Source organism: Artemia sp. Qi Xiang Cuo, chromosome 21 (genome assembly GCF_049724085.1).
Source record: "Artemia sp. Qi Xiang Cuo chromosome 21, ASM4972408v1, whole genome shotgun sequence".
NCBI classification, from domain to species: Eukaryota; Metazoa; Arthropoda; class Branchiopoda; order Anostraca; family Artemiidae; genus Artemia; species Artemia sp. Qi Xiang Cuo.
The window spans coordinates 19,546,564-19,571,840 of NC_142814.1; the positions used below are offsets into that span (position 1 = coordinate 19,546,564).

The following is a 25,277-nucleotide window of genomic DNA, read 5'->3' on the forward strand; positions in this document are numbered from 1 at the left end:
TAATGGAAAACAAAGCTACTTGAAAACAAGTAGCTTGAAAATTAACCACGCTCCCATTCTTCGAATCACCTTATCTCATAAACTGGCCTTGGTGATCTCGGTTATAATTTTCCAAGGTTTTCAAAAGTACTATTGATTTCCTAAAGTGTTTATACGTTCTCTGGAGCACTCGCACCTCGGTCCGGGTTTTTATAATGGGTGAGATAGGGAAAGATCATACTGCCTATAATTTATATACTGTGCTTTATATACAAAGATATTTCTATTAGTATTGGTCAAGTCGAGCTTTTAGTTTTCATGAACATGAAAATTAAACATGCTGAATATTTTTTACTTAAGTCCTTAATGTCATCTATACATATTACTCCTCTTTGAAACTATTGACACGCAATAAATACTTTAAGTAACCTTTTAATAATGAGCCAAAATATAAATTTAAAAAATCACCATGTGTAATTTTTTGAAGAAGTTTTTTCATTTTTTCTATCCTACACCATACGAATTAAAACTTCATTTTCTTCCTTTTAAGTTTTCGGTCAACTTTGTCACAGAACAGTAACTTTTGATTTTGGATAATTGATCAGTGTCGTCTAAACTCTGGTCCAACTGAGGAAACCAGAGCCATCTATTTTATTGAATTGATGTGTACTTAAGATGGGTCAATTTCCCTGCAAATGGTTGTTCTGTCGATTGATAGAATGTTTATTCAGTAAAAACTATAGCAAAGCTATTTAGGGTACTCTTACAAAATCAACATTACTTACAACTGTCATACATCAACTAAAAAAAAAAAAAAAAAAAAAATGAGCAAAACAGACACTTCTTTTTCATTTTTGTCAGTACTAGAGCCAGTTGAGAAGAAATACGGGTGTCTAGGGGCTTCTGGCGGCAAAATAAGCCTATGGGTTTGTTTCTTCGAATAAATTTGCCGACCTTTAGAATTATCTTACTCCTTCTCTCAGACAAAGTGTTCAGTTTGAAGACACTTTTTCTTTTCTTTTCTTTTTTAAATCGAGGCTTACAATAAGGGACATATATTCCTATGGCTCATCTTGGTCATAAAGTAGCCAACAAGAATATTTTTATTAGTACCTTTCAATCCTAACCAAGACTTGGGGGCTTCCTTATTCATTAAGAGCCCTACTCCCAAAATATGTGCCCCATCCTTCGAACCCGAACAAGCCAATTCTGTAATTTTTGAGCTTCATGACCCTGGGAAGTACGTTTCTGAAGCTCCTAAGAACTCCAGTTCAAAGCGTTTGAATTGTCAGTGTCAATACTATAGTTTTCTTTCAATGACGTTCCACGTTCCACGTCACAGTTTTTATATTATTTAAATCTCTCCTTAGTGGCATCCATTCACAAAAATTTAATGGGAAGGGGAGGTGGGGAGAAAATATATTTTCAAGATTTATGGAGGGGGGTCAAATTTGTCATTTTTATCTTTTCAATGAAAACATCTAAAAAAGGTATTTTTTTTCAATGGAAGTACCCCTTAAAGATAGTATTTTTCAAATTCTAGGGGAGGAGAGGGCAAAAAATTCTGTGGGAAGGCATATGCCCCCCATGAGGTTGCAAATGTACCCAACGGGTGCTACAAGTGGTCCTTGAGGCTTCATTTTCGGCACTCTGAGACGATGCCAGCAGGGTTTCCGGTGTCCTTGCAAAAAGAATGCATCCATATTTGGCAATAGGCCTAATGGAAATAGGCCTGACTTCATAAGGGTGATGATCCTTTTAGGATGGAGAAGCAAATATTTTTATATTCCGTTCCAACCTTTTACATTCCATGCTAGCAAATCTTGCATTTTCAACTTCACACCAAGACCACGCCTACCTCCATTTCATACAGACAGTAGCTACAGTACTGCTCGTATATTATAACACCATACCTGTAAATGGAGGGGGAGGCCGGATTTTATTAAGATTTTATCTTTTCCTCTTTAAAACATACCATTGTTTAAAAAACATTTTGGCAAAATGGGAATATCTTCACATCTTGGGAACCACATAAGATACTAAAAAACGGAGTAAACCAGATTACAGAACGGGTTGAGTTGAAGAATATATGCTAAATATATCTTTTTTACCAAAGGTATTATATAAAATATTTTGAAGTACCCGCAGAGAGAGGTTTCCAAAACAGAGTATGCAGTAAGTAGACATACATAGTGTGGACCCTAAACAATGTATTAAAAAATGAAGTTTCCAAAACTGTCGAGTAACTAAACAACCGTACTTCTGACATTTAATCCAAGAAATTCCTGATACTTCCTCGTCAGAAGAGCAAGCCACTTGAGGCAAACAGCTACGAACTCTCCTCTTCCATCACGCCAGCTCATAAATTCCCCCCTTACTTCCTCTCATACAGTTCCTTTTTCCTTTGAATGTATTCTTATGACCTCTTCCCACCTCCCTCAAAGATGGACAGTTTTTCGTTTAGTCCCAGCTGGATTACCAAATGGCACAATTTTGGGTAACTTATCATTCTTCATTCGTAAAAGATAACCATCTTAACCCTTCTATCATTATAGCCCTAGGCAGTTGGCACAAATCCCATTTTTAAATAGCTATAGCATTTTTCATATTGTTTGACATAGATTCGTTAAAGCAAGAACCTAAAACTATACTTAGACGATTCACCTAGAAAACATCTAGAATGTCTTCCTCAAACATCTAAGAGCCACACCTAGTAGCTCTGATTACAATGGCTTCTAGTACCCTAATCTTAGTCCTAGGACTGATCTTCCTATTCCTCCAAACTTATTTCACCGAGGGAAAATTACCTGACCCTTGGCTATTTTAATTTTCAGGCCCTACACCTTGCTATTAATGCTACCTAGTAGGGGGAATTCAGAACTTAATTTTCTCGGTACCTAGCATTACATCTTTATTTTCAATTTTCCTTATTTAAGCGACTTATTCTTCTAGACATTAATTCTCAAATTTACTCTTGCACTCTGAATTCACGAAACACACAAAAATTCATTCCTTAACCTAAGAATTTATTTTGCAAGCATCCAACAAAAGTAACCCACACTTTCTTTCTGAAAAAAATAAAGTTTGTTTTTATAAATTATAACCTAGTTATATTAAGGTTTATTTCAAAAATACAAGTTAAACTTCAGACTCCAAAACGCAAAAGCCAAATTCTACATAATTTTTTCATCAGCCTCATAATTTATGGCTAGTTATAAGGCAAATTCTATTCAGAATAGTCTACTCAACAGTAATTGTCAATCCAACTTTTGCACTCTGAACTCACACATCCTAGAAAAAATAATTCCTTTTCCTAACATTTTATTTTGTAAGTAATCCAAAAAAGTAACTCACACTTTCTTTTTGAAAAATTACCAAATTTGTCTTTATTTCTGATTTATCCTAGCAAGATTAAGGTTCGTTTCAAAAATAAAAGTTGAACTTCAGACTACAATAATTCAAAAGCCCAATTTTACACCATTTTTTCCATTAGCATCATGATTTAAGCCTACTTATAAGGTGACAGAAAAAGAATTTTGTATAGGAATTCTGTCAAATCCCCCAGTGACAAATTTTCCCTCAAAAATTCACCCCCAAAAAAGTTACCTCCCCAAAAAAGATTAACCCAATGGAAATCCACCCCAAGCACAATACCCCCTAACCCCCCTGGATACGGCCGTGGCTCAGGCTTACCAAATAGTGAATTAAAAGGGAACTACCAATATAGAATATGAAACAGAAGATGGTTAAACTGACGGGAAAACAAAAGGAAATTGCTTTACAGAAATCAGCAGTGTTCCTTCTCAAGAGGATTTTAATAGAAAACATCCGAAGTTGATCAAAAGCTGCAAATTACTATATCAGCTGCTAAATGCAACAAAGATGGACAAGAGGAAAACAAAGCTAGATGCAACCCACAGAAGGAAGATAAAGCGAAAGGGAAGGAACGGCAGATTAACATGCCTTATAAAAATATTTAAAATCAGCATAAAAATCTGATTCTTTTGATGTATCTACTGGTATCAACATTCCGTTTTTTATTATTTTTTATTATTTATTCCATTTTTTATTTATTATCCGTTCGGTTATTATTGAGCCGGGTCGCTCCTTACTTACAGTTCGTTATCAAGAACTGTTTGATAAAACGCTATTCAGAAAAGCTCTCAATTTTTGTGACCGGGAAACTAGTATTTCACTAGAAATGATTTGTGATCGTTTAAAGCTTTTTGTTCATTTTGCAAGAAAACACTTGCCGCATATTTGTTACCTATTGTGCAAGCAACGAGATAGCTTAAAGGCCCATTCACCAAGAGGTTTGACTAATACCAAGATTAACTATCGCTAATTTGAGCCAATCAGAAATTTTCCAACAATTTTTCATCCAATAAGTAAATTCTGTGAAAAAATCTGATTGATTCAAATTAGCGCTATATAATTCTCAGTATAAGTAAAATCTCATTATGAATGGACCTTAAGTATGCAAAATGCAAATTGAAATAACTAATACAATAGATCACCACATGGGTAAATAAATAGATCGAGTAACTTTATTTCGTCTTTCTTCGTTTTGCTTATACTTGCTTTCAACTGCGCACTCTGTTTTATTTTAATAAAAATAAAATTTCAAAATAAAAAAAAATGAATATAAACCGTTAGATTATTTATTTGAAATTTTGCGACCCAAAAATTTCTTGCGGCCGGGGCAAGTGCCCCCGGCCGCAGGATACATGCATTACAGGATATATGCAAAATGCAATTATACGGTTTTTAAGGTAAGAAAATCAACACATATAAACTGGTCACCAGCACCGCACATTCGGCAAGCATAACTGAGCCCAGGCTATATATGAAACATAAAACGGTACTTGTATGGAGATAATCAGCTTAGCCTGAGTGAGATATACAACTATGCAGATATTTTTTTTTATTAAATATTTAATATGTAAAGTTGGTTAGGTTAGGTATTTAATATGATGCGTTCTGGGCAGCCTACTTTCCATAATTCTCTGTTATAGGTCCCATGATTTTGTTACTAAAGTATTCTATTTTCATCGTATTTTGGTATTTTTCCTTAGGATTAACCTAACTCCGACTTCTTGAGTTTGGTTGCTCAAGTTGCAAAGTGTGGTCGCTATACGATACAGGTACCCAAAAAAACATAGCCTTTGAATTTTAATTTCCTAAATAAAGAGAATGACTTCACAACCCAAGATTCCCTGGTGACTATCCAGAACTTCCAACCGACTTATGCTTGTCAAATGTGCAGCCATGGTGGTCAGGCTGTATAGTTATATATAGTTACTTCTTTGCATAAAAATATCCTGTGTGTAATTGTGCAAAGAAAGACGAAACAAACCTAATGGTTTGTATGGAACGGTGAAGTTTGCAATATTATGCTGTTGGTCCAGAGTTGGAAGATCCACTGGCGGATCCACCCCCCCACCCCCAAGATTTTTTCTGGCACCCTTATCCACCCTCATTCTGTGTTTTCTTATGTCGTTCACTCTTTTTTAATAAATTAGTCGATTTGGTCAATTATTGGCCCCGATTTCACATTTGCCCCCCCCCCCACATATTTTGATCTAGACCCGCCTTTGGGAAGCTCTGGGTAGTCACCAGGAAATCTTGCGTTACCAGCAGCGGTTTTTTCGCAACATTCTTTATTTGATGTATACACAGAGGGGGGCTACCCCCCCCTCTCTGGCAACAATCAATTTTCTTATAATTTTCTTCATGAAATTTACGTATTTTTTCCTGTTCCGAAAAATCTTCCCTCCCTCAATTTCTACATGAGTGCCTGGTACATTTTTATTTTGTTTTTAAATTATTGTCAAATATTTAATATGGTTGAAGAGAAAACACGATTCCAATTTCAAAGAAAAAAATCAGAACAAGAACAGCCTACTAACCCTGATTCAGAGAACCACTGATAATCCGTAGTTCCATCGTTCGATGCAAATGAGGACTCTTGTGCTATCGGCTGCGACGAAGGACTGAACAACTTAGAACGTAGAACACGCTCACCGCTCATCCTCGTGGAGCAAACTGCAATAAATATAAAACGACTAAACATAATTCTGGGGTAACTTCCTAACTCACAACATCATTTTTTACTCCTCTTGCTTGGTCCAAATTGTGGTAAGATGAAATTTTCCACATTTTGTCATATTTTTTTTTTCTTTTAATTGATTCATCGTTAAAAGTGACAAACATTTTGAAACTTAAGACAGATTAGAAACAGGATACATTTTAAAAATAGTTCTAAAGAAAAATACCCACCTAGTAGAACAAGGTTCTGAAAGTTGTTTGGATCTTTTCCAATTGTTTTTGAGTTGGTTATTATATAAGTTTGAAAGGCCGTACCCAGAGGGAGGGTTAGGGGGGTTTGAACCCCCCCCCTGAAATGTTTGTCCAACTCGCAAAAACGTAACAAAAATGGATATAAACAAATTTTTATGCGTTTTTTTTGTGTAAACCCCCCCCCCCGAAATTTTTTTAGTAAAACCCCCTCCGAAAAAAAAAATTCTGGGAACGGCCCTGTAAGTTTGTTTTGACAAATATGAAATAGTACCCAAACCATATTCACTGACATACCTTGAAGAGAATATAAGGCCCTACTAGGATCCTAGGGGGGGACAATACAGCACCATCGTCGAAAGCAAGCGTAAAGGTTAGTTAACACAGACGAGAGTAATTTCCCCCACCTCAGAAAAACTCACCAGTTATACTCATTATTCTATATATAACTCTGAGGATGGATAACTGGCTAATTGAAACTTCTGAGTTCTCATCACTCCAAGGGTCTTAGGCTAAGTGTAGCTCTCAAGATAACTCTTGGCTACTTGAAACCTTAAGAGTTTGTACTTGAAAATAGCAGCACGATTAACAATGTCTTGCAGACTGTCCGATATTCCTCCTGTAGTTTTCCAGACAAAAATACTGAACAGTTTTAATTAAGTTAAAGTAAAAAATAAAAATAAAAACAGGTGTCAAAACTTCCTTTGCAACCGGTTTTTTTTATTATGGAATCACCATTAATTTATTGGAACCTAGGATCAGAAAGAATCAGGCACGTACGCAGGAATTTGTTTCGGGGGGGGGGGGGGGCAAATCCTTCAAACGCATTATTCTGTGAGAAAAATCAGAAAATTATGGGAAAATGAAAAAAATCATGAGATTTCGGGGGGGCCGGGCCCGAAGGCTCCCCCCCTGCGTACGTCCCTGGATAGAATGATATTTTTTCCGGTGATCTCACTAATGATATAGCTAAGAAATAGACAACTCTTAGGATCAGAATCACATTGTCAATCCAGATATAACATTCATTTGCGTCGGTAAGGAACTTTACCCTCCCCCCAGCCCCCTAACGGGCAAATATATACCCCGAGTTGCATATATGCACTGAATTCTCCGTATAAGTCACTCTTTTCCTCGAACTGATTTAACAGTATTCCAAATAATATAATATTCATTTCCAGAATACAATTCAGGGTATATACTTGCACATTAGAGGTGGGGGTAAAATTCATTTACGAGGCACGTGGATTTGAATTCAGGATGAAATTCTGATTCTAAAGGTACGCTTATTTCTTACCTATCTCACTAGTGAGTTAATCAGAAAATTTACCTGAATTTTAAAACCTGACGTTAGTCATTATCTATTTATTTAGCTCAGGATAATTTATTATTGGTACTTGTCAATTAGCTGGGAAACACGCCAGAAGTAAAGTTTGGTTAATGCTAATGAAATAAAACAAAATATGATGAAAATATAATAGTTTATAAACAAATGTGGGCTATATATTTGCACATTAGGGGGTGGGGTAAAGCATTGCATATATTAAATACGTAACCTAACCTAACCTAGATACCTCCCCACCCCCTAAACCCCAAAAAACAATAGTTTAGATATTGTAAACGCAATGACAAACTACGCTTTGCAATGCAATTCTCTACAGACTGATACCCGTTTGACTCTTTTCCTTTAGCATCTATCTTGCGTGTGTACCATCTAATTGACAAGAACCTTATTATTTTCTACTTACCCTCGTCAAATGGCATAAGTTTTTCTTAAATATAAAAACTTTAATATCAAGTAATGACTTAACTTGATCTCATGGACGTTACTTATAAAACTAAGATCCAAAAACCCTTATTGACGGCCTAGTTCAAGAAAACAATAACAAATAAAGGGGGAATCAAGTTTCACGTGGTTACGACATCCTGGAAACCTTACACATAAATCGAGCACGTAATGAACTGTGGCGAATTTGATTTTAATTGGCATTTCCGTAAGATGTCAAAGACTTTAAAGCGCCCGAGTGTTCACAGTTATGTCAGTGTTTTAAATAACGAGTATATTAGCCATCTTATTACCAATAATGCAGCTAATTTACACTGTAGTCGCAAAAATGACTTGTCTGGGTTGAACAATGAGGGGATACAACAGAGGCGGCCATTTTTTTGGGGGGGGGATCACCCCTTATATTTTTTTGCCCCTTTCCTAGATTAAGAAGTCTTTTCTTTTTTTTTACTGAAAACACTTTTTTTCGTTGAAAAATACTATGAAAAAAACAAAAAAATTGTCTCCCTAAATTAAAAAATTCTTCCCCTCCCTGGAGGACAAAAAACACAAAAACAAGGAACAATCTGAAAAAAATACGAAGCTTTCTTGAAAAAAAAAGTTTTTAAAGATTAGCCGCCAAAGTCCCTTAAGCAGTGTTGTATGTGTCAAATTCTGGTACTAAGAAAAACGCTTGAAATTTCCTATTTTTTCATCCCTCTCTGACAACCAATGAAACAGTCTGCACAAGTACCGATATTTGTTTTGCTTCTTTATTTTTGCGTAGCTTGGGCTTTTTTCTGCTGATTAGCGTATTCTAAGTAGGCCTACAAAACAAATAGTTTTTCGCATGAGTTCCATTTTTAGTGCACGCAGTAATTAAAATGTTTCTAAACTCGGTAAAGGTTATAGAAACGGCATTTTTAGCAAATCTGTTGGATATCTAATCTATCGGTCGCAAATAGAAGACTAATAAATCTAAAAGCAGGAATTTCTAATTTTGAAGACTTTTAAGTGTATCATTATTAATAAGAGCAAGGACATTTTGAAACACAAGTAATGCGAAAACTAATCATGATTTGTAGCCAATACAATAATTTCGGAAATTTGGATTTAAAAAGAAAGGGATAAAAAAAAATCTTCATCTAAAATAAGTGAATGATTCGGGTGCCATTGAAGATAGTTTAGAGAAGTCCCCATGCGTAGATAATGAAAGGCTATCGGATTTGATGACGAACTAAATAAAAGTTTTATTTTTAAGAATATCATCAAGACTATGAGCCCTACTCCCTCCCTATGTACCCTATCCTTCCTGCCTGAGTAAACAAATTCTATATCACCTAGTTTCATGCTTCCTACCCCTGGGATATGAGTTTCTGAAACACCTAATAAGTCCAGTTCGACTCGTCTGAATTCGTCAATCAAAATGTCGATACGATGGTCGTTTTGTAACGTCGTAACATTCCAAGTTCCAATTTTCATGTTCTTTAAATCATTGAAATTATTTTCACCTCAGGAAAAACAATGATCCCGAATACCAGTGCAAGACGGAGATGACATATCTTCTCAAGTCTACACCGAAGCCGGCTTAGAACCGGACAGCAAGAAGTCCCTGGGATCTCCATGAATGGTGGCTTTGTGCAATCCTGGGCCCATCTTGGTCACAACGTGGTTTTCAGTTGTTCCACTACTTTATTTAAATTGAACCCTTTTTTAGGGGGGGGGGCAGGAACAAAATATTTCCTGTTTACGTACATGCTCTAAGCATTTTGATCAAGTGGTAGAACGAGGGAGCAGCAGTCGTATCATAAAATGCCCAGCAATTTCTCCTTTATTTAAGCATCATTTGCTCTTTTTACTTCTTGAAGTAACCGGCTCTTACGCATATGCTAAAAGCATTAATCAACTGCTTTGAAGTATATATATATATATATATATATATATATATATATATATATATATATATATATATATATATATATATATATATATATATATATATATATATATATATATATATATATATATATATATATATATTAAAAAGAAGAAAAAAAGTAGTTGTAGTGTTGTAAAAAAAAACGGTTTATAGACTAAATAAATGTCTTTCCAAAACCCAAGAAATAGAAGGAGAAACGGGGTTTTGTATCTCATTAAAATATTTGCTTATCAGCCAAGAAATTAAGGTTTTTGTCATATTTGTTCAGGGAACAGCAGATGAGACAGAAGAAACTCATCTGTCAAAAGTGTCATGGTTCAACCCTAAGGAATTCTTTCATTGAAAACAAAAAAAGTTTCCAAGGGAACATTCTCTATATATAATTTTTACCTCTGAGGATGCACGCATTATAGGAACAACTATTCGAAGGGTTTTCTTCTCATCTGTCACATAAGTCAACAACTTTTTGTTAATGGCCCTGTCTCAGTAGTAGGCTACGGGTAGTACCACAATACAAATTCTACTGACAGTTGATTACCTCCTTGAAAAGATTAAATCCCCAGGTTTCTTTTGTTGTAAAATTTATTTCAAGTTCAAATTTATATTTTTCAAGTATAAATTTATATTTTACAATTAAATTTTCAAATTTAAGTAAAATCTAAATTTCTTCATTCCTTCTCACCACCGTTCAATACTTTAAGGTCCGTGCTATACTTTTCCTAAGGGATACAATGTTTTACATTATGCACACTAGAGGCATATTGTAAAATGGAGTCCGGAAACCGGAACCTGCACATTCCCAACGAAAATAATCGGAAAATTAAAGTCCCAAGTTAGTAGATAGCGCTGAAAATTAAGACACATGCTACATTTTGAGCCAGGATTGATTAAATGTAGATACATAGTGATTTCGCCGACGCCTATAATCGATACAACAGGGAAGACACTTATATAGTTTTCAGGCAACTTACAGCCTTTTGTTCTTTTTGTGCATATAGTGTGTTTAAATAGGTCCACAGAGCTACGACAGACACTGCTGAGTCGTTCCTTCCCAGCTTAGGGCTGGACATCCATAATATGATGATACACGCCCTACCTTATGTTCTTCTTATATGTTTCTCTGACGCTCAATCCTAATGAAATACAACAAAGAAAGACAAAAACGCAATACTTTAGAAACAAATTTGGGCTGTATATCTACACATTAGGGGGTGGGGGTAAAGTAAAGCGGGTCTGCATGCCTAATGTGTTAGGTACAATTATTCTGCATATTATGTAGTAAGAATTGTTTTCTAACTTCACACTGTCCAAATACTTCACCCCCACCCCTAATGTGTAAATATATAGCTCAAATAATATATTTCCCATTTGTTCTGTCACTTTTCTTTGTCTGGTCTCACAACAAGCTGAAAGAAACTAACAAAAAAAACAAAAAAAACGGTTCTATAATGCGTCAATCCGTGAACAACTTGAGCGGTAAGGTGTTTATCATATAAGTAGGTCTACCCTTCTTTTTAACCTCCCGTTAGATTTTAGCAATAATGTTAAGGCCAAGCACATAAAAAAACATGATTATTCTTTGAAACTATTATTTGAAAGCTTGCTTTGAAATGGCTATTTATAACAATTGGCCAGAGCCAATAGAGCCAAAATCTTACCGGTGTCAGAATTATACTTACTGGGTGCTGCCAAACCCGGGATCATCTGTTAGAACTTCAGAACCTTAATGTTCATACCCTAATCCGAAAAGATCCTTTACTTTTTAAACATATTTTACTTATTTGTTCCCTTTCGGGACGACCACCCCTTCCTATACATGAGCCACGCCCATGAAAGTAATCTCTCACGTGACTAATCGTCTGTTGTCTACATAGAAAGGGATTTCAATCCTCAGCTGAAATACGATATGCATAATGTCCTTTCAGTCTGACAAATCCTCAAACATCAATCAACAATGGAAGTAGGTATTTGCCCACCAAACCGCATCATACTACCTTGTGAAAGAAAAACGGTGAGAGTGACAAAAGCGAGCTGCCAAATGCGAAACTTGAAAACACCAAAGCAATTCCACTTGTCATTCTATTCTGGAGAACAATGAAGAAAAAAGAAAAAAAAGTTTGGGTTGTAATGATAGGCCGTAGCTTAGGACCACAGATATCTAAAAATATTTATAATATTGAAAAATTGAAGTATGCTCCTAGTCTTTCCACATTCCGCAGCAAACATGTTCATAAGCCAGATGGCAGATTGCAAAGGAGAAAGTGGATAATTCCCCTCGGCAAAAATTGTGGCCTAAAATCCAATTTTTCCTATTTTCAACTATCCCATCTCAGATCAAAAGTATCCTAATGCTCACACTTACATGTACCTATGAGAGTACAGTTTGAAATAATTGAGCAAATGGTATCTAAAGGTCCAAATTTAACCCCAGCTTGTGTCAGTGGAAAATCACACATTGTATTTTTCGGATAGGAAAACACTTGGATATGTATAGAACCCTTTTAGAAAGGAAGTGAAATTGACTATAATAAGATTAGTGTGAAAAAAATCTAATGGAAGTAAATAAAAGTTGAAAATTAAAAATAAAAAGAAGTACTGCTTCACAGTTTATGCAACATGTATCTACAAAACTAGTTCAAACTACACCTTTGGTGACAAAGCCTCGTGGAATGTTGCAGCAACTGTGGCCCATGGGTCACAGTTGCGCAGCGACAAATGCAACTATATTTCACGGGTAACAAATTTATTTACTCCCGTATCACGTTCGCAGATGTAATGTGTAAGGGATCAATGTGTAAACTGATGAGAGTGGTTGTTTCTTTTAACTATTGAAAATCGTTTCAAACATTTATTTTTTCGAAATTGAGTTTCAGATGAAAACTATATTTGTTGTAAAATGAAAGAAGACATTTAGATGACAAGGAAATCGATGCGCGATGGCAACTTTGGAAAATATTTCTCAGGTTACACTTTACTTTCGGATACAGAAGAGTGTGTGTCGTTTTAAATATTTTTTATGGCATTAAACGTATAAATTACAAACACATCAAAACCCAAAAATCAGTAAAATTAAAAAAATTAAAAGTTCTGTTTCGAAATTAGGATTTCCGGGATTATTTTCGTAAGATTTATGAGAGATACAGAAATTTTGCTTGTGTTATCATACAGATAATATTAAGTTCTAAAAGTATTCGAAGTTATTTGATTTCTAAAAAGTTAAGTTTCAAAGCTAGGGCATTTTACTTAGACAAAATGTAGGGAATCTGCAGAACTAAAACTTCAAAATTGAAAAGTCACAGAAGACATTTCATTTCTCGAAAACCAATGTCAGTTTCAGTTCTTAGAAGATCAAGATTCATGCTGAAAAAAAATACATCTTGTTTAGAAAAAAAGCTATCTCAAGGATGTCAAGAAAATCCATGCGCCGTGACAATTTTAGAAATTATTATAGTGTCTGTACAATCCATTTTTGGATATACAAAATTACTCAGGTTCTTGCTTACTTTTCATGGCATTAAATGTCTAAAAGACAATAAACATCGAAATCGAAAATTTTAGGAAATGATAGGGAACTTCTGTATTTTGAAATCACGATTTACTGTATTATTTCACAAAAAAGTTATACGACGTTCTACCGATATTCAAATCTATTTTATTTCTAAAAAGTTTTGATTCGAATCTAAGACATTTTACTTAGACACAATGTAGACAATTCGTAAAATCAAAACTTCAAACGAAAAAAAGTCATAGAAAGAATTTTACTTATGGGACTTAATGTAAGCTCCAATTCATAGAAGATCAAGGTATGTTTATCCTGGCTGGAAAAAATTCTGCCTCGTCGAGAAAAAAAAAACACCTCTAGGATATCTAAAAATTTGATCCGTCATGAGAACTCTCGAAATTGTTTCTAAGCGAACGAAACAATTTTGTATACAAGATAGTTCATAATCATCTTCTGTAATTTTCATTGTATTACACGAATGAAATAGAAAACGTATCATATAAAAAATATCAGAAAGCAACCCGAAAAATTCGGAATTTGTCATTTAAGATCGTTTTTTTTACAGAATTATGTTCTAATAATTCTGGTTTTGATCCGCCTGATCCTGCTGCAGCCACAAGTAAAAAGTATATAGGAAGTGAAGCACAAGATCACATTCGATATATATGAACCAGAGGTTACTTGAAAATACGTAATTTTGCATTTCTCCCAAGAAGGATGGCCACGAATTCCTAAATTCAGGTTTGTTTTTTTTTTTGGGGGGGGGGAGGGTGGTAATCATATTGAGCCAGCAGCTATAGAATAAAAGAGAGCTCATCCCTGACCAATGCCCTGACAAGAATGGGCTGGGTAAAAAGGTCGGAGCCGTTCCTGTGTTATGAGATGGTTTGGGGTTTTGGCTCTGTCACAGGCTCCGTCATCCCTCCCTATTCCCGAAAGAGAAGTCCTTCTTAAGCGGCCACATAGTGGCGTCAGGGTGGACCTTTCACTGGTTTGTCTAACCAGACTCATCACTGCAAACGACGCAGCGGGATGACCTTGATGTCATACAGCCCTCGTTATTGTACAACTAATGATATAAACCACGTGAAAAGAGAGTCCAAAACAGACTCGAAATTTTGTAAATAAAGACTAGCCCTTCTACGGTTTCTCGTCTTAAAATTAAATATAATACTTTTTACCTGAAAGCAGCGATCCAAGAGGAGGTGAAGACACCCTTTTAGGACCCTTAGAAATCTTTGGCGCTCCGATCCCATTTTCATACCGCAGCCAAACACTATCGGAGAATCTAACCGTTTTCCCATTCAAATGAGGGAGCTTACTACATTTCTTGAAAAACTGTGGCCTATTATCGAATGGCCCTACATCGAGAATTCTGGGTCTACACATATCTAACGAATTTAGACAAACTAGATGTGCTAGACCATAGCTAAGGAAAGTAAAACTACTAAACAAAGGTCGAGTTCATCCAAGGCTTTTGGATTTGGCACCGAATAGTCTTGGACGATGTAATGATCACGTTGTCCAGTCCATCTCCTGATCGTGTGTTCAGATTATTTTTGGAAGGAGTTCAGTACATTAAGAACAGGTGTTGGTGTTTGAAAGACAATAACAATAATAACTATACTGAAGAATGCATTAAAAACTACTCATTGCCAAACGTAAAAATACAAAGGCTAAAAACCTAAAGACTAAAGTTTAAGAAAGCATAGAGACTAAACCTGTTATGAAAAATTCAAAGTTTATAAAGCAATCGGTTACTTTTTGTATATTTTTTGTGTTTAATAAGTTTCATTTTAATATATATATATATATATATATATATATATATATATATATATATATATATATATATATATATATATATATATATATATATATATATATATATATATATATATATAAACTATTTAACAAAGACAACAAAAGCAGAGTCTAAGAGCGATTTTAGACTGCTGGCTCTGACGGTCCAGGCGTTAGAAGGCTTCCAGGCTTCAAAGGTTGGGGATTCCCAGACATAGAAAATTTCAAAGCCTTCTAGCGTCTGGACCGTAAGGATCCATAGTCTCCTTGGCTGAAGGTACCAACCCATTTTCATGCAAATACCACAATTTTTTGAATAGATAGCCATGTTGCACTTGGTTTGAACCAGGATCATGCACGGATTTCACTCTGTGTGATTGGAGGCACAGTGGGTCCGTGGCAACTCTAAAGATCCCTCCCATTTACGAATCTTTTAGCAGAAATGCATTGCATGCTAAAATTCCTTGCATAACTTAAATTGTACTCCAGTACCTTAGTTCTTAAGCAAAAACCCTAGAGAAAAAAATCGTTAATATTTATATAATTGATATGTACTAAAAACGATTCCAAAAACACAAATCGATTTTTTAAATGTTTTAAAAAAGTTTTCAAAGAAAAACAAAGAATGACACTAAAACGAGCAGAAATAAAACCACACAATAATTCCATCTTACAACGAACAGATTATCTTGTCGTCAGATGATCTGTTACAGATATTACTATGAATGAACAGATAAAACCTAAAACGCACTTACATTAAAATGAACAATTAAGTATAACTTAAAACAAACAGAAATTACAAGAAGTAAGAGTTGGGCTGCCGCCACCTCAAATCAAACAGTTCGTGGTAACGAACTGTAAGTAAGGAGCGGTAACCCGCTCCTTACTGTAAGTAAGGACTGTAACCCGGCTCAATGGTAACCGAAACTCTAAAAAACGGAATTTTGATACCAATAGATACATCAAAATAATCAGATTTTAATTCTGATTTCAAATATATAAGTTTCATAAAGTTTAATCTTACCTATCAAAATTTACGTGCCTGAAAAAATTTGGCAGATTTTCGAAAAAAGAGGGAAAGACCCCCTAAAAGTTATAGAACCTTAATGAAAATCACACCATCATATTCAGCGTATCAGAGAACCCTACTGTAGAGGTTTCAAGCTCCTATCTACAAAAATGTGGAATTTTCCATTTTTTGCCAGAAGAAAGATAACGGATGCGTGTTAATTTGTTTGTTTGTTGTTTTTTTTTCCCCAGGGGTGATCGTATTAACCCATCGGTCATAGAACACTGTGGGAGGACTCATTGGAACTGATATTAAAAGTTATAGTGCCCTTTTTAAGTGACACAAAAAAATGGAGGGCAACTAGGCCCCCTCCCACGCTCATTTTTTCCCAAAGTCATCTAATCAAAATTTTGAGATAGCCATTTTGTTCAGCATGGTCGAAAATATTATAACTATGTCTTTTAGGATGACTTAATCCCTCGAATCCCCCAGGAGAAGGGCTGAAAGTTATGAACTTTACCCAATGTTAACATATAGTATTGGTTATTGGGACCCGGCTCAATGGTAACCGAAACTCTAGAAAACGGTATTTTGATACAAATAGATACATCAAAAGAATCAAATTTTAATGCTGATTTCAAATATATAAGTTTCATCAAGTTTAATCCTACCCATCAAAAATTACGCGCCTGAGAAAATTTGGCTGATTTTCGAAAAAAGGGGGAAAGACCCCTTAAAAGTTATAGAACCTGAATGAAAATCACACCATCATATTCCGCGTATCAGTGAACCCTACTGTAGAGGTTTCAAGCTCCTATCTAAAAAAATGTGGAATTTTGCATTTTTTGCCAGAAGAAATATCATGGGTGCGTGTTTATTTTCCCAGGGGTGATCGAATCGACCCAGTGGTCTTAGAATATCGTGGGAGGGCTCATTGGACTGGAAATTAAAAGTTCTAGTGCCTTTTTTAAGTGACCAAAAAAATGGAGGGCAACTAGGCCCCCTCCCACGCTCATTTTTTTCCCAAAGTCACGTGATCAAAATTTTGAGATAACCATTTTGTTTAGCAGGTTCGAAAATATTAAAAGTATGTCTTTTAGGATGACTAAATCCCCCGAATTACCCGGGAGGAGGGCGGAAAGCTATGAACTTTACCCAATGTTAACGTATAGTATTGGTTATTGGGAAGTATACGGTACAGACGTTTTCAGGGGAGATTTTTCCTGGTAGGGGGGGGGGGGGTCGGGCCGGGACGTACGCAGGGGGGCCTCCGGGCCCGGCCCCCCACCCCCACCCCGAAATCTCACGATTTTTTTCATTTTCCCATAATTTTCTGATTTTTGTCACAGAATAATGGGTTTGAAGGATTTGACCCCCCCCCCCCCGAAACAAATTCCTGCGTACGGATCTTTCCATGAAGGAAGTTTTCATGGGGGAAGGGACATTGCTAAGAAGGGGACGCCGGACTTCCCAGCGTTATTTAAAAAAAGATCAGAAATTAAATATAAAAACACAAGTTTTTTATCTTCAACAGCAGCAACATCAAAACTTTAAACGAACATAAAATATTACATATATGATTGGGTTCACCCCCTAGTCAATACCTCACTCTTTAAGCCAGAGATTTTTTAGTACTTTCATAAGAGCTATTTATTCTAATTAAAGGCCTTTGTGATTAAGCGGTCATTTTTAAAGAATTGGAACAAAATGTGAACTTTCGCTTAAAGAGCAAGGTATTGACTAGGGGCGAACCCCCTAATGTATGTATTAAAACTATATGAATATAGAAGTTCGTTACGTAAGTTAATTCGTAAGCTACGTATATTTATTACTAATAAAAACGTTCGTAAATAAAATGAAACAAGTTTCGAGAAAGCCATTTAACCAAATAAAAGTAAGTTAATATGAAATTTTTTTTTTAATTATTCATGTACTGTGAGCCAAGATCAAATCCTGCATTTATTCAGAAACGTTCACAAATTAAATAAAAAAAACAAGTTTTTTTTAACTGAAAGTAAGGAGCGACAATAAAACTTAAAACGCACAGAAATTATTCTGTATATGAAAGGGGCTGTCCCCTCCTCAACACCTTGCTGTTTACGCTAAAGTTTGACTTTCTCACAACTCTATTTTTTTTAAACAATAAAAACTTTAGCGTAAAGAGCAAGGCGTTGAGGAGGGGTGTAAGGGGGGGGGGTCTCCTCATGGTGATGACTCCATGCCCAAACTCAGCCATGAGACCCGAGTACCCCTAAATAAGCCTCAATAGACGAAATGAACCAAGTGAGAGAGAAATCTTGACAAAATCCTGATCATCGTAATAAAATATACAAGACAACACAGTTATAAGAAAAACTAAGATTTTATTATTGAATAAGAGAACTTTTTAGTTAATAGTTATTTCATTATAAATCAATATTCAATAATTATTATTCACAATCAAAGATCAATTCTTGTTCATATAATTGCTAGAAGTAAAGTTTATTATTATTTAAGGAAAGCAAGCATTCTAACTAATATATTAAGACTAATATGTTCCTGCTTAAAAGAATTTAATAATAACATTAAAGAATGGTATATATATCCATTTACTAAGATTTTAACATAATAAAATTAAGAAAGAGCAAGGAACACATTAGACTTACATTCTACATGCAGACGAAAAGCTTGCGCAAAGCCAAAAACCCAACTGACGTCTCTCCTCAGTCTCCCGCTATATCAAAAGATATGTTCCCTTGTTTGTCAGACAACGTAGCTAATTCAAACCTTCTAAGGAAAAGGGTTTCTCGGGTCTCATGGCTGAGTTTGGGCATGGAGTAAACACCCTGCGAATACCCCCCCCCCCTTAAAAAATTGTGTCAGCTGTGGGATTATAGTTCCTTAAAAGCGTCGCTTTTTAATGCTACGCTTAATCTTTAGAGAGCCGAATCTTGATTACAAATCCTTTTTTTAATATTTTTTTAATAATTAAATTAACATAATTAATTGAATCCCTTTAATTTTTCTTCGTCTTCACTGCTTGCCTGTACGTTTATGTTTTTTTTTAGATTTATAAAAATAAGACTAACCGCCATAATAAAAACAGTCAAATGATATTTGGATATTGCTCAATTTGGTACCCTCATAAGGGCATTTTTGGTTGGTGGAGTATGATAGTTGCCTTTTCCTCAGTTCCAGTTCACTCAAACAGGATTAGTTGGTTGCTTAAGTTTGGTAAGCTATAATTAATTTCTCCTTAAGTAATGTCCCTACCTCGGGAAAGTGATAAACCGGAAGCCTCAGCCCTTGGGCAAGCTTCTAATCTAAATACAGGAGCTACGCCAGCTCCATTATCCAACATGTAGCTTATAGTATTATCCATAAAAAAAAGTTCATTAAACCACAACAATTGTCTAGTTGGGTTTTTGGCTTTGCGCAAGCTTTTCGTATGCATGTAGAATGTAAGTCTAATATGTTCCTTGCTCTTTCTTAATTTTATTATGTTAAAATCTTAGTAAATGGATATATATATATATATATCACATTCTTTAATATTATTATTAAGTTCCTGTAAGCAGGAAGATATTAGTCTTAATATACTAGTTATTATGCTTGCTTTCCTTAAATAATAATAAACTTTACTTCAAGCAATTATAGAACAAGAATTGATCTTCGACTATGAATAATAATTATTGAATATTGAGTTATTATGAAATAACTAATAATTAAAAAGTTCTCTTCTTCAATAATAAAATCCTAGTTTTTCTTATACCTGTGTTGTCTTTTATATTTATTTTCGATGATCAGGATTTTATCAAGATATCTCTCTCACTTGGTACATTTCGTCTATTGAGGCTTAATTAGGGGTACTCGGGTCTCAGGGCTGAGTTGGGCATGGAGTCATCACCATGAGGAGACCCCCCCCCCTTACAGGGGACAGCCCCTTTCATATACGGAATAATTTCTGTTCGTTTTAAGTTTTAATATCGCTCCTTACTTTCAGTTAAAAAAAACTTGTTTTTTTTTTATTTTCACCCTAAAAGGACAAGCATCATTTAAGTTTTACTGGAAACTCGATAGATCTCTCAAAAAATTTCCATTTCACATTTCAAAAGTTTTTATGGCTCACGTTTCTCTACTTCGAGATTAAGGATGAGCACTGTTTCTGTTTTCCGTTTCTGTTCTGTTTTTAAAGTATCTGTTTCTGTTCTGTTCTCACAAAAAAAAACAGAAACAGATGACCTGTTTTTTATTTACCTGTGCTGTTCTGTTTCTGTTTTATAGTAACTATTTTGTCCTGTTTCTGTTTTTTTTCTAACTGTTTTTCTTCTGTTCTTGATTTAACTTTATTGATTCGAGAATAAGATATTAAGAAATTTTGAACTTACAAAATAGTGTTTTAAATCGTAATTTGAAATTTTGAAGAAGCGGGGTTTTGCCCCATACAGTTTTTGGAATTGGAGCGTTAATAAAAAGTATAAGTAAGTAAAATGATGGCACTCAGTGTGTCTAACATATCAAATGTGCTGCTAGATTGTTTAAGCTAGGCAAAATTAGGGCTTATGAGTCAGATGAGAGATGAGAGTAAATGGGAGAACGGTAAAGATGCAGTTTTGTTCCACTAAAACAACTTATTTTTTAGTGTATATTATTCAGTCAATTGAGCAGCAAAGTTGCATAGATACTGCCTAGGTGAGCAGGATTCAAACAAATTACTTATTACTGTATATTCTGGTTCTATTGGCAGAGCCTCTGTATCCTATATTATGTGGAAAGTAATCCGCGCCTTTAACCTAGAAAACTCAAATTGAACGATCTTTATGGAATTTATGGCGCTAGATAAGTGACTTGCTATGATTACCATACTAGCCTATACTAGATAAATACCGATTATTAATTGCAAATAAAATGTTTAAAAATGTTTAAATGTTAACATTAAACTTAAATGTTTAGTCAGAGAGAAATGTAAATGTATTGAAGTCTTGTCCAGTAGAAATATATGTTTTTGCTGGCACTTATTATTGTATACATATGACAACGTATACCTTTTCAAGATGCCAAAAATACTTTTTCTACCATCTCTAAATAAAACCAACGGAAATTCTTTCAGGGAGTACCAAGAATTGAAACAGTTACCTAACTAGGTGATTCTGTCCTAACTGGCCAAAGTCTAATAAAAGGCTGATACACTTCTCATTCTGTTGAATAAGACATCTTCCGGTAAACACGGTAATTCTTTTCATACAGCACAACAAATTAAAAAAATGCCACTAAGCCGTATATTATTTCTTTTATCTGTCTCTTAAATACCTATTATAGACAAGTAAATTTCCGTAAAAATTAATATGATATGATATGATTTATTAAAACTAAAAGCCCTACTGGGCCATGGTTAATTCACAATATATTTCAAAAATAATAAATGGAGATAACCTTAAAATACTTTATATTATAATGATGTACCGCTAATTGTCCATGTTTTTAGAAAACCGTAGTTAGGAGCTGTTATTTTGTTTTTTTTTGCCGACAGGTTTTCTTGGCTCAATGAAAAAAAAAAAACGGCTCAGGAGGAAATTGGCCCCTTTCCCCCTAATTACGCCACTGAGGTGGAAGAGGTCAGATATTTGGCTGGAGGTGCAATTTACAAAATGGTATGCTACAGGAAGGTGCTTCTAATTTTGTGAAAAATTCTAAAATCAATCTTTGTTGTGAGACACGTATGATGCAATTTTTTGATGACGACTTGGATGTTCCAAGAGATCTCTCAGGATATCCTACAGAAAAAAGGAAGCAAAGAAAATATTAACAGCAACTTCTTAAGAACGTCTCTAAAGGCTAAGGGAGTCTCTGCCATAGCATTTATATACTATCTTAAAAGGAAGCACACAATTGATATGCACAAAGATAAAGTATACGCGGCTGGTGCAGAAAATAACAAACCCAAACCAACTAAAAAAATATATCAAGTCGGGCTGCTTCCCTTGAGAGAGCTCCAGATAGTAAAGCAAGTGACACATAGGGCAATGGATTAGTGAAATCTGGAATAAGAAGAGCAGAGATACGATGTTTTTTTATTTCCAATTGATCAAAACAAGCTGGTCTGTGGATGCTCTGCTGCAAAACCCTTTTTAAGTACAAATTGCCACTTTCTACGTCTGATCAGCCAGATTTGAAACAGCTTATTAAAAAAACAACAACAGGGGGCTTGGAAGCACTACTTGGGGAAACCCATCGTCACATAAGTTTTACTGCCAGAAAAAAAGAAGTTCAGAAGGCTGCTTTAAAATCTGCCACTCAGACTAGCTTAACTTTTCCCTGCTGGTCTGCAAAAGGATCTGGCTTTATAGGTATCACTGCCTATTACCCCAGGAAGATGAAAATAAGCAGAAGTTGCACCACTATCTTTCACATTTCAAGAGGCACAAGCATTCTCATACAACTACTAACATCCTTTCAGCAATCCAAGTTGCGATCAGGAAGTTTTCAATGACAGATAAGATGTTCCAAGTTGTGAGTGATTCTGGGAACAATGTCACCGAAGCCTGTAGGATATGAGCCCTTTCCTGAACTTCATATTCTTAACATTGTCTTCATTCATCTTTTGCACGCGTTCTTGGATTTTTGTCCACTCAAAGCTTAGGCAATGACATTCCTGAAAAAGATTGCTTGGAATCCTTTGATGAAGTCGAAAATGTCGATCCAACTGTTGTAAACAATTCAGACGGTCTTTCTGTTCCTTGTTCTGAAAACTCCGGAAATGAAGATACGCTTGCTGAAGAATCCGAATAAACTGGTGCAGTGTCTAAAGAAGAGGGCGGTGAAAGTAATGGAGAAAAAGAGTGGGGAGCTGGGAGTCTGTCAAAAAATGAGGTTGCAACACAGGCTATCCGATCCGAACACACGCTACACTTGCTCAAACATTGACAGTCGAGGATTGTCACTACCCCTTTTCCTTTGGGAATGGACCACTCGTATTCTTAAAACAAAAGTTTGATGCAGTAACACTTTCTATAATGAAGCAAGTGTATGGGTTGGAGAAAGTATTTTCTGCCGCAAAGCGAAAGAAATTTGCAAAATAAGTTATCAAAAAGTGCAGTTGTTTTTATATTGCATCCCTTTGAAAACCTATTAAGAGAAGAGAATGCTTAAAGAAAGTATTTTGTAGCAAAGACTAGCAAAGGGTCTAAGTTTCTTTGAAATTCAGAATTTGAGAAATTTCATTTTACATATTTACTTAAGAATGAATTCGGTGGAGAGCTTAGAACATTATTTTCTAGCGCAAAGCGCCGTGAAAATATACAAAGTACCCTTAAACCATGATTTTACTTTTGATTTGTCTCTCACACAAATTGGCTAGGAAATAATTAATCTTAAAAAAATGTTTTAAGCTGGGAGGCAACGAAAATTTTTGACTTGGTGGTAAGAAGTGTCATCTTCCTGTGCATTTTTCTTCTTTCATATAATGTTTCAGATGGCTTCCAAACATCAGGATGGGGGAAGGGGAAAGCAAGGTCTGTAGGGGGAGAATTTCCCCCACCAAAGCAACTATGGGCTCTGCTTAAACACTAATGACTTTGAGCTGACTGCGTAATTTGACGACGGAAATTATTTTATTTTCAAAACGTCTCAAATAACTAGTATACACATAAAAGTGCATTTTCGGAAAAAAAGAAACGGGGAAATGGAAGAAAAAAACCATAAAAAAGGATGATGATGTTGTGTGCATAGACAGACTTTCGCCCCTTTATTGAAAAACTATTTTTTTTGGCTGAAAAATGCTGCAATAGTACTGATAATAAACCAAAACTTATCATTTACAATTTTTTTCTTCTTTAAGAAGATAAAGTTTTAGGTGTTCACAAAACAGCTGTTTAAACGGCTGTTTTCTGTTTTTACCAAAAAACAGAACAGAAACAGAAACAGGTCTTCTGTTTTTTGCTTACCTGTTCTCTTTGTTCTTTTTCATTCAAGCCCTGTTTATTTTTTCCTGTTTCTTCAGAAAAACAGAACAGTGCCCATGCTTATTCTAGACTAAACTGAACTAAAAGAAAATGTAGTTCCGATTAAAATACTCTTTTAAATAGTAAAACCAAACTGACTATCGCAAATCTATTTATTCTAAGAATTCGTAGTTGATTCCTGGGTACTTTTTTACTAGCCGGGCAACGCGAGAAGACCCGCATATAGAATGTCAAAGATACCATTGAAAAACAGGCTTCCGCTGCATAGTGAGGTACTGCTCACTCCGTGACAAAGATTTAAACTTTACTTTTTTTGGGTTAAAGGGGCAAAAAAATGTACCTAGGTTAGGTTAGGTTTCGTATTAAGTATATGTTATGCTTTACAAACACCCCCTAATGTGCAAAAATATAGCCAAAAGTTGTTTCTAAACTATTATACTTTTATCCGGTTTTGTTTTAATTCATTAGCATGAGCCAAACTTCACTTCTCGCGTGTTGCCCAGCTACTAAAAAAGTACCGATTCCTGTTACTTGTTTAGAATTTTCGTTTTTTTGTTGTTTTTTTTCATTTTTATAACAAAATGACATTTGACCAAAATACATAGTTTTTTAACTTCAGTTTCTTTTACTGGAAACTAAAGAGCTAATTTCGAAAATTGATGTTTTAGTTTTACAATTATATAACAATACTTCGGTGATAAAGGCTCATTAAGAGCATTTATTCTTGAATCATGGAGAAAAGGTGTCAAAAAGGAGCGTCGAGTGGGGGTTTGAGGGGGAGACAACGCCCTCTTTTATAAAACGAGCCAAGGTCTTGACTTTCATCGGAACAACTTGCTCTTTCTTAATTTAACTTCTCACGACTTGCTCCTTTTTAGTTTAACTTCGTATAGCTTGCTCTTTTTTTAATTTGACTTTTCCAAGTTTTGGCTGTGAAATACAGGGTAATCCTGCTACAAGGGGGACTACCGTCCTTTCAACCGCGGGCACCTCACGCTTTAGTTTCACAACTATATAAAATTCTTCGGTGATAAAAGCTCATT

At 35.2% G+C, this 25,277-nt stretch overlaps 1 protein-coding gene across 6 annotated transcripts in view; it reads right to left on the reverse strand.

Annotated features, from left to right (window-relative positions):
• LOC148939318 (uncharacterized) overlaps positions 1 to 25,277 on the reverse strand; it is a 143,264-nt gene that overhangs the window by 53,940 nt on the left and 64,047 nt on the right. For 3 of the 6 annotated variants that reach the window (XM_089107099.1, XM_089107100.1, XM_089107097.1), the window contains exons 1-2: positions 14,664 to 14,916; positions 5,889 to 6,024 (exon numbers count right to left, since the gene is read on the reverse strand). In XM_089107099.1, the coding sequence (XP_088963225.1) occupies positions 5,889 to 6,024; positions 14,664 to 14,871 (344 nt within the window). In that variant the 5' untranslated portion in view covers positions 14,872 to 14,916. Of the gene's footprint in view, positions 1 to 5,888; positions 6,025 to 14,663; positions 14,917 to 25,277 lie in introns of those variants that run through there. The other 3 variants (XM_089107102.1, XM_089107103.1, XM_089107101.1) reach the window with 1 other exon arrangement.